The sequence below is a fragment of the Sprattus sprattus genome, assembly GCF_963457725.1.
Source record: "Sprattus sprattus genome assembly, chromosome: 9".
Lineage (NCBI taxonomy): Eukaryota > Metazoa > Chordata > Actinopteri > Clupeiformes > Clupeidae > Sprattus > Sprattus sprattus.
The window spans coordinates 17,854,588-17,864,871 of NC_137928.1; the positions used below are offsets into that span (position 1 = coordinate 17,854,588).

Sequence of the window (10,284 nt, forward strand, 5' to 3'; positions counted from 1 at the left end):
AGAGTTTAAAAGGTACCATTACCCTTCTGGTAAGTAAAAACAGTATGTGATTTTGGTACAATAAGAAATGTTGTTACTAGTTATATCTGATATATTAGAAGTAAATTAATGTATTAACACATTTAGTAATTTCATAGTAAACCACCAATTATGATTCAGACTTTCTACATAACCCATGTGGGTGTGTGTTATTTCTTCTAAAGTAATATTTTTTTCTACCATGCTTTGATATAATTGTCGCAAATCATTTGTCACGGATGTAATGTCTTATGTATGTTTAATTGTTTAATTATTCATAATGAAGCTCTTGTACAAAAGATGAGCAGAAAAAATGACATGCATTTCATAAATAGTTTTATTATCATCACGCAAGGAGCACCATGCAGCCCAAACTCTGCCTTGTACCACATCCTGTCAACAAGCCGTGCAGTCTCAGACATACCAGGAGTCTAAACTCTCTCATTACAGTTACAAACAATTATCAACAACTATTGGTCCTAAGACTCCACTTTCAACTTTAAGTTCATAATAACTCATTGGGTTAGCACTAAGTGTATTTGAATTCACATATTTGCATCAGCAGTGGAGAGGACACTAATGTCTTAATGGGGACACCTTTGTAATGGGTTAAAACCAGTTTATATCAGAGCCCTTTTGTTGTAGTTGTAATGGTTATTCCCGATTCAGGGCACTGATACTGTGGCAAATGGTGTGGAGGGGTCAGGAGTCCAGACCATGGATTAGGCTGTGTGTCCTGGGTTGGCTGCTGCTGGCACTGCCAGGATGCCAGTCCTTCCTGCCCAACTTCTGGTCCCGGGTGCTGACCCTGTCCTGGGACTCCTCCACACACCAGTACATGACTGAGAAGGCCATAGTCAACATAACCATGGAGACGCTGAAGAGCTTGCCAGGACATCACCACTCAGGCAGCCAGGGGCATGTAAGTCACCAGGGCCCGGCAAGTCACTGTAGGGGACAGTGGATGATGTAAACATTTATAAAAAAGTTATGACCTGAAAAAAGTCCATCTCAATTCTAATATGACAACCAAATGGCTTAATTGGTTTACAGCCTCCTTAGTGCATCACTTAAAATCACAGGTCCTGTCATTTTTTTAGAAACAAGAGAAAATTAAGGAGGAATTTTACTTGTGTACAAAAGTTAGTGAGTGTAGGTAAGTTGTAAACTTCTACAACAGCTTTATATATTCATCTGGCTCACAGGCAGGACTGGGCCGGGGGTTCTGGCATGCTGTTGGGGAGGTGGTTCGCTCCAATGCAGACATGGACTTCCTCAGCTCCACTCGGTCTGACCCCGTGTACCACTTTGACTCGGAACGTGTGGATGCTGCCACGGAGATGCTGCGGGTATTCTGGAACCAGAGCGTTCTGCTGGCGAACGCCAGGGAGTACCAGGGGGCCCGGGAAAACCTGGGCCAGCTCTTCCACTCACTACAGGTGAAAGACAGCTAGGTTTTCATAGATAATACAATGTTAACACGTTTAACGTGTTACCCTAACATTTGTATGACTTTTGCCATGAATGATTCAACATTCTGACATGAAGTTAAGATCAGTGGACCTTAATGAATTAATTTTATTATTACTTAAGACAGTGCAATTCCACTGAGACTGTGGTAAACATAGAGACTCAAATCAGCAAAAATTGGAAGATTGAGTGTGTTTGTGTTTGCATGTGTGTAGGATTTCTACAGTCACAGTAACTGGGTGGAAATGGGGCAAAAGGCCGTCTACCAGCATCTGCTGGACCCCAAGGCCCCTGCAATACCAACAGCGTCAGGTCAGGAAGCCTTTCACTTGGACTATCTTTTACATAAGAAAATCCACAATATAGTTTTATATTTCTTCTCACTGGATGTAATAGGATGAGTAAGGTTTCACAAGACAGGAAATTTTACCCTTTGTGGACTTGGACATGTCACATAAAATGTGTCACATGACTTTACCAAACTAAGGGCTTTCGTATATTGTAAAACTTTTTGAACAAATTGATAGAGTTCACATCACCCGGTCAGTTAAGGTAGATCATTAGTTTGTGACATGTAATGTAAAAAATAAATATGGAAGGAAAGAAAACAATGAAACAGCATAAGACTCTGATTTCCATTCTTTTGTTGCCTTTTTTTTTTGTAGAAAACGTTCCTACCTGCGTAGAATGCCACAGCCTCACCTGTAAAAATAATATCCTCAAAGTGATGCACAGTCCAGTGGTCCCACTCCTTACTACAGGTTACTTCAGTGACTATCCCATCAAACCGCCAGGTAATGATGTACTTAGATACGCACAGCTTCAAGGCCATGTGAAAGTGAAAAAAGTGAAGTATAAGTGACTCTATGGCAGAGGTGGTGTAGACAAACACACTCTCTGAAATCCACCTCTGCTCAAATGTATGTAGTACTAGTGTCACTGGTGAAACTCCTTCTTTGGAGTTGCAGGTATTGTACTCTGAACCATCAGGTGCTAAAAGATTTCTGGAAAAACCTAAACTGCCTAACAGTTCATTACAAAGAAGTATCCACAACTCCCAGCCAAAGGGAGGTTACAAACAACAATCTTATCCTTTTTCTCATATAGTTCATGACAGAGTGCTTGACACTGGATAAGTTGTCCACATTCAATTGGGTCCTTAGATAAGTTCTTTACTTGCCCCCCCCCCATCTTGTGTAATAAATCATGTTTTGTGTGGTGTTGGGGTTACTATACGGATGATCACAGGCTGGTTGTGCATCATGTAGTACTATGTGAAACTGTAGTGACTGAGAGGTATCTCTCTCAAGGCAAGTGTAGCCATGGGGGGATTCTGGACAGCAGTCGTCACCAGGAGGCCCAGGGGGGTATCAACAAGGACAGCACATCGCCCTTCTTCTCCCCCCACCATTATTTACACGTCGAGGCTGCCAAGCTCGCAACCATGGCGACTCTGATGGTCCTGCGAGACCTCCGGGACACCGTGGGGCCCAAAAGCTTCCTGAGGTCAGGAGACACCTCTCTTGAATGCTTTGTCCGGATTCATATTAAACAGAAACAGACTTTACACAAAGTTTAATCTCCTGAGAATTCTAATGTTTCATCAGTCAAACCAAATGGAGTTCTGCTGAATGCAGTAGAATGAAATTAACTGAATAGAATTAAACTTAAATAAGTTAGCAGAATTGGCAGAACTGTAAAATGAACTGAAGTAGCTGTTGAAACCGCATTGGTGTGACTGCAGATTGTTCAGTGTGAGCCAGGCCCCAGCGCTGGTGTTTGTGATTGACACCACTGGCAGCATGTTTGAGGAGATCTCTGCTGCCCGCCAGCGAGCCTACTCCATCATCCAGGCCCGAAAGCATGAGAGTGCCTACATCCTGCCTGGCACCTTCCTGCTGGTGCCCTTCCATGACCCTGGTAGGTGCCACTCTTTCAATTCCACAGGCTTGTTGGCAGTGCTCAGGAGTTTGTTTACATCAAGGGTTGTTTCAGGGAGAATGCAATATTGGCAGATAACACAAGCTTTTCTAATGAAGCTACTTAGTGGATGGATAGGTAGTTCACTAGTCCGTAAAATAAGTTAATGAAAGTTATACTTCACAAGGTAGGCTAATAATGCACTTTTCTCTTTGAATAGAGATTTCAGCAGTCAAACATCTAAAAACAAAAAAACAGAGCTTGTATTGACTACATTTCACGGTGTTGCATGACGGCTGTGACAGAGGTTATGATTAAATGATGGCGCACATGGTCATTTTGTCACAGAGGTTGGCCCTGTGTACGAGACGGATGACCCAGAACAGTTTCTGCGCTACTTGGATGACCTCATCGCTCTGGGAGGGGGCGATGAGCCCGAGATGTGTTTCACAGCCATCCAGGTAACCATGGAGACCTTAATATATTTGACCCCCAATGTAAAGTGGATAAATGACCACCACTGAGCTTCAAAACACTTGTTTGTTTAATGTGTGTGCTGACTGTGTAACCACCACATGAATTACTCTCAACACTTGGCTCTATGGTTGATTATATCCCTATCGGTGATGCAAAGTTTTAAAGTGGGAGTGGTTGTGAGCACTAAAGAACCCATCTATATTATCACTTAACTGTTATCATGACTTTTAGACTGTGACCTAAGACCTTGGAGAATGAAGAGGACTGTGAGAGATTAAGGCAGTCATATTCTAAATACAAAATGGCTTGTTTAGTTTCCATGTTTTACTTTTGATCTTTATCAGGGAAAAGAGGAGACATTAAACTCACACTTTATGTGTGTGTGTGTTTGTGTGTTTTCAGCTGGCCCTAACAAACAGCCCGCCCTTGTCTGAAATCTTTGTGTTCACTGATGCATCTGCCAAAGACCGGCATCTTTACAACTCTGTGAAGGCTTTAGCCCTGGAGAAACAGAGCAAGGTACAACATGGCACTAAACTATCGAACACACAGTCAAATCAAATACTGTCATAGGCTAAAATGATTAAAGTACCGCAAAAAGTCACACCCTTACTAATTAAACCACCAGCAGATGCAAACAAACCTTTTCTTATTATTGTCAGGTGATATTCCTGTTGACGGAGGACACAAAGAGAGGGATGAGAAAAAGGAGAGAGACTCTCTCCCCTGATCGCTTTTCTCTCTATACCTCCCTGGCCTCAGTGTCCGGTGGCCTGACTATCTTCACCTCTAATAAAGACATTGAGAAGGTCTCTGCCATTGTTCAGGATAGTGCCACGGCCAACAAGGTATGACCGTTTGATAGATGCAGCCCTTGGGCTGAAACATTTTGTGTGACATGACGTCACAGACACCTAAAGAAGAAAGTGCTGTAGATGTGGGTGCCACCTTGTGGCCGTTTGTTGCCATCGCTTGTAGAATTTACACCAGGCTTCATGCGTAGACATCATCAAATTAACCAGCTGTCATTAAATACTTAAGATGTATATGAGCCACAGAACAGCAGGAAGAGTCATTAGACAAAGAAGAGAAAGAGATCTAAACCAGCTGTCACAATTTGTCTGAGGCTGCCATGTGTGTGTTTGTGCAGGTGACTCTACTGCACGCTGAGAGCCATGGGGACTTTGACTGCTCCCACTCATTCCAGGTGGACAGGAGCATGAAGAACGTCACGCTACACCTGGCTGGAGCCCTAACGGACTGCACTCTCCAAAGCCCTAATGGTGACACAAACACACATACACATACAACTGAACTCAAACACTCTCTTTCTCTCTCTGTCTCTCTCTCACACACACAAACATAGACACACACACACACATTCATTACAGTGCATGAAATGCCCTGTATTGATATTCCTAGGCATTTTCTTCTTCTTCTTCTTATTCTTCTTACCCTTTTCTGCGATTAATTCAGCTCGAACCGCTTAACTTAGAAACTTTGTTCAAACTTTGTCGCGTAGGTCTTGTAAAGGACACTTGTGCTATGTATTTTTCACCTTTCTAAACTTTATACTTTTTAAGATATTAAAGAAAAACGAATCTAAATTTCTCCCATTGACTTACATTGGGCCATTATGACATCATAATAGGGTCTTTAAACTGGCTTGCACCTGTGCTTCACTGACACCTGCGCCAAATCCAAAGAACCTCTTCTCTCTGTCCCTCTCAATTTAACTGTAACTAGTAACATTAAGACACCTTCCATTCTATACTTTTCTTTCTCTCCATCTCTCTCTCTATCCCTCTCAGTCTACTTTCTCTCACACTCAATCTCTCTTCACTCCATTTTTATCTCCTTTTTTCAACATTTTCACTCTCTCTTTATATCCAGAGCCACTCTTGTTCACTCTTCTTTCCTTCTTCCACTGTTCTTTCCTTTCTTCTTTCCTTCTTCGATTTTTCTTTCCTTCTTCCACTCTTCTTGCCTTTCTTTTTTCCTTCTTCCACTCTACTTTCCTTCTTCCACTTTTCTTTCCTTTCTTCACTTTTCTTTCCTTTCTTCTTTCCTTCTTTCACTCTTCTTTCCTTTCTTCTTTCTTTTCTTCTTTCCTTCTTCCACTCTTCTTTCCTTCTCCCACTCTTCTTTCTTTTCTTCTTTCCTTCTTCCACTCTGCTTTCCTTTCTTCTTTCCTTCTTCCTCTCTTCTCTCCTTTCTTCACTCTTCTTTCTTCTTTCCTTCTTCCACTCTTCTTTCTTTTCTTCTTTCCTTCTTTCACTATTCTTTCCTTTCTTCTTTCATTATTTCACTCTTCTTTCTTTTCTTATTTCCTTCTTCCACTCTTCTTTCTTTTCTTCTTTCCTTCTTCCACTCTTCTTTCCTTTCTTCTTTCCTTCTTCCACTCTTCTTTCCTTTCTTCTTTCCTTCTTTCACTTTTCTTTCTTTTCTTTTTCCTTTCTTAACTTTTGCATTTCATGCACTGGTATTTCCTTCAGGAAATGCATTTTCTAGTTCATCAAACATATTTATATAACATATTCCAGAAGGTGATAAAGGTCACCAAGCGAACACAAGAGTGCCTGTGAGGATGCAGCACTGTGACCTCACCTCTCCTGCTGTGCCCTTGTCCCGCAGGTCACAGTCAGCCCCTGCTGGGACCCCCCGGTCACCTGGCTGAGCTGGAACGCCTGCAGGGCCTGTATCGGGTGACACTGCGCCCACCCGTCGAACCGGGCCGGTGGCACATCACAGCCAAGGCTAAAGGAAATGTCACTTTCAACGTCATCGGTAAATTCACCCAACCAGGGTTGCATCATTTTATGTGGTGTATGATTCAATTATGTATAAAAGCTGAATGTTTAGTATTTTGCATTTATAATATTCATAAAATTACTGCTTAATTTTGTTGTTGTTGAAAGGTGATATGTGAGCGCATGCTATATTATTTATGCTTTCATTTATTATTTCATATTTGCGGTTTCCTAGGTGACAGCAGCCTGGACTTCCTCTATTATATTGCCGCAGAGTCAAATGAAACCCACCCAGGACTTTCTAGAGTGGAAGGCAGTCCAGTAGCAGGTTTGCCTTACAGTCAGGATACACTTATCACATAGTACTGTTTAAAAAAAAGTAAATTGTCATACCACATTTCGTTGATATCATGCAAAGTTGTAAGAATCCTGAACAGTAACCTCTCAAACACCTGGAATGATGGCCTGTGAAGCTCCGGGAGATACTATATGTATCTCTAAACTCAAAAGATGATGCCTCTTTAGTTCAGCTCTTTCCTCACCAACCATCTCCTCTCCAGGTTCATCGGTGTTTCTGGTGCTGGCTGTCACAGGCCTCTCCCCTGCTCAGAAGGCCTCTTTCAGTCACGTGGCGCTAGTGGGAGCTGGCGGTGAGGGTCTGCAGGAAGTGCCCCTTAACTCCACGTCGTCCTGGTGGTCCTCGGAGCAGGAGCTGGTGGGCCGGATAGAGGCCGTGCCCCGCCAGCCCTTCTGCGTGCACCTGTTTGGCCGAGACGAGCATGGCAACACGCTGGAGAGGGTGTCCTCAGAGATGATTGAGCCCACTCATGTGCAGATACAAGTACACAACCTCTTCTACCATAAAAATGCAGTTGACCTGGGCACTGTTCTGAACTGAACACTTAACATACCGATTTTATTACTATTCAAATTATTTTAATTTTCTTCAGCTGTAAACTCTTAGGGCAATACAATCCCTTGGCAGCACCCTAGAAAGGCTTATTCACTTACAAATATCACTAGCTGCAAGAAAAGAATATTGTAGTCTTTATTACAGTTTATTCATACAGTATATTCAAACACTACTTTTGCAAGTCGTCTAAGACCACATACATCATGTCATTTCAGTGCAAGGTAGATGTCTCGTGTCCACTCAGACTTTGTTCTCTCACAGGTCCTTTCCTCCTCTCGCCTGGTTCCTGGCCACCGCTCCAGTGTGGCGTTTGAGGTGTGGAACCACGGCCCTGCTCGCAGCTTCTCCCTCTCCGCCGAGGACGACCATGGCTACCTCTCACCCACAGGACCCTACAGGTTGGATTACAGTGGAGGGAGGGGGCAGGGAGGACCTGGGGCAGAACTAGGGATGCACCGATCCGCTTTTTTCACCTCTGATACCGATATCTGAGGTTTAGTATCGGCCGATACCGATCCGATACCGATATAAAAAAACAGCGCGAAACTATGGTAACTGTGTGTGTGTGACCATACGTGCGAGAGGGAGAAATTGGGAGTGCATGATATGAGATCTTGGTGCATTTTTTGCTCATTTGCTACTTAACATCATGTCTAGTCATCACTATCAATTCATAACATAAGCTAAAAATAATCACAAATAATGTACGTTCTAACTAGCGCTAGTGTTCATATTAGTTAGCAATCATATATCCGCTAGCGTCAACTTTAACGTTACATTGTAGAGGCTCAGCATGGTGACCTGTTAATGTATTTGCTGGTTCTAGGCTGTTAAAAGACCCACGATTACCAAAGCAGTATTCTTTATCTCCCTTTAATGTGCATTCATCAATTTCCATTACATGATGATGCATACGTGTGTGTCTGCAATGAGAATGGGGACTAATTAGCACTGCACTGAATTACTTTAACATGAGTTATTGCTACACGATAACAATTACACAACTAATATAACTCGATACATATAATTGTGGACATTACACAAGGCAACATATATCTCATTCATAGCTCATCCAGTCGAATTCTTAACAGGATGAACCCATCTTTATTACAGCCAATCAACATCAGGACATAAATAAATCTCCGCTTAGCATGCTAATCGCTACTAATAGCAACGTGAGCTCATAATACACTACCAATACATAAACATATATAAAAAAAAAAATAAAAAAAAATTTTGATTGCCACCGATACCCGATCTAGAAATGTCTTCAATATCGGTACCGATACCGATACAAATATCGGATCGGTGCATCCCTAGGCAGAACCACCATATGGGGTGTGTTCATTTACTGGGAAGAAATTAAAATGTGTGGGGTTGCATCAAATTCAGTGGGAGCAAATCCACATTAAACAGTCTGAAATGGATCATCACTGATTTATACAACAAGCCTAATTTTAATGTAGATAGTTCTGTGGATTCTGGTGTGATACATTTTCCCCTTTGCTGCCCAACAGCTTTCATATAGATGAGAAGGACTCCTTTAGCAGGGAAGTGGTGCTGAAAACCCCCAAGAAGGCTGCAGCTGGAGAAGCAGTCACCCTGACCCTGATGGTCCGCGCACGGGACTCGGCAGATTCAAACTACGCTGTGGTCCACCTTACAGTTATCCCGCAGGTGAGCGTCAGTGAAGAGGCAGATTGTAGCTTCTGCACAACACTGTACCAGCACACCTATTACAGAACGACTACCGATGACTGCTAATGCTGTGACCATTGTGTTGTATTATCTTCCTGTGACATCACATCCTGTTGTTTTTGGCCAGGACAATGACATTTCGCCGCCCTCCTGCTCAGCAATGCTTTCAGAGGCAGCCTGTCCAGAGCAGTGCTCCCTGGGCAACTGGAGCGTGTCTCTGGCCGTCAAGGACCGTGGGCACTCTGGCCTGGCGGCGGTCCAGCTCTCCCGGGGTGAGGGCACACTGCTGGTCCTCCACCAGGGCAGCCACCACGGTGCCAGAGAGGGCCGACATGGACACCGGCCAGGGAACTCTCAACAGGAAGCTCATGGGACGGAGAGAGACCACATGGTGGCGGGGGAGCCTCCTCTGAGCGTGACGTCCTGGGTTGGTGGGCGGCCCGTGCGCCTGGGTTACGTGTCTGCCTGCTGTGCCCCCACGGCGGAGCTGGTGGTGTGGGACCAGGCGGGCAATAACCGGCGCTGCCAGCTGTCCTCCTTCCAGCAGAAAGCTAGCCAGGAGGAGACGATCAAGGCATCGTGCCAGCCTGTTCACCCTTGCCAGGGCCTGGGCCTTGTGTTGCTTCTGATCAGTCTGCTGGCCGTCGGACCACTGTGAGATTTGCCACCGAGGTCAATGTGAATGGTAATGTGTAATTAAACGCGCTGAATGGGCCACTCACCTTCACTAGCTTTTAAATGCTACTCAGAGGTGCCTTTTTCTTATGAAGGATGAATCTGTTTTGGACCACAGGGCCAATTGCTGCTCTGCACCCCTTTGAGTCTTGATCATGGTCCTATTTTGGGGTTTGTAAACAATGTTTGAGGAAATGTTAGATATTTTTCAGGGATGTAGTGGATGTTTTTCATAAACTAGGCCTACTGTAAAAGAGATCCTTACTTAATAAATGGGTAATATTTGAGTGAATGTTAGCGGTGGACGGTGGGCACAATAGGAGGAAATAAACTATGCACTGGTGTTGATGGAAAATGAAAGAA

General features: G+C 43.7%; 1 protein-coding gene across 1 annotated transcript; it reads left to right on the forward strand.

The window, feature by feature from the left end:
* Positions 1 to 706: 706 nt before the first annotated feature.
* Positions 707 to 9,904, forward strand: vwa7 (von Willebrand factor A domain containing 7; the record flags this gene model as incomplete). Its single annotated transcript, XM_080844998.1, has 16 exons — positions 707 to 940; positions 1,206 to 1,457; positions 1,704 to 1,800; positions 2,154 to 2,282; positions 2,799 to 2,994; positions 3,233 to 3,408; positions 3,757 to 3,869; positions 4,288 to 4,404; positions 4,548 to 4,733; positions 5,036 to 5,168; positions 6,520 to 6,672; positions 6,871 to 6,963; positions 7,196 to 7,476; positions 7,810 to 7,946; positions 9,066 to 9,225; positions 9,374 to 9,904. The coding sequence occupies 16 exons, from the start codon at positions 707 to 709 to the stop codon at positions 9,902 to 9,904; spliced, it is 2,988 nt and encodes a 995-aa protein (XP_080701124.1).
* Between the last annotated feature and the right edge of the window lie 380 nt (positions 9,905 to 10,284).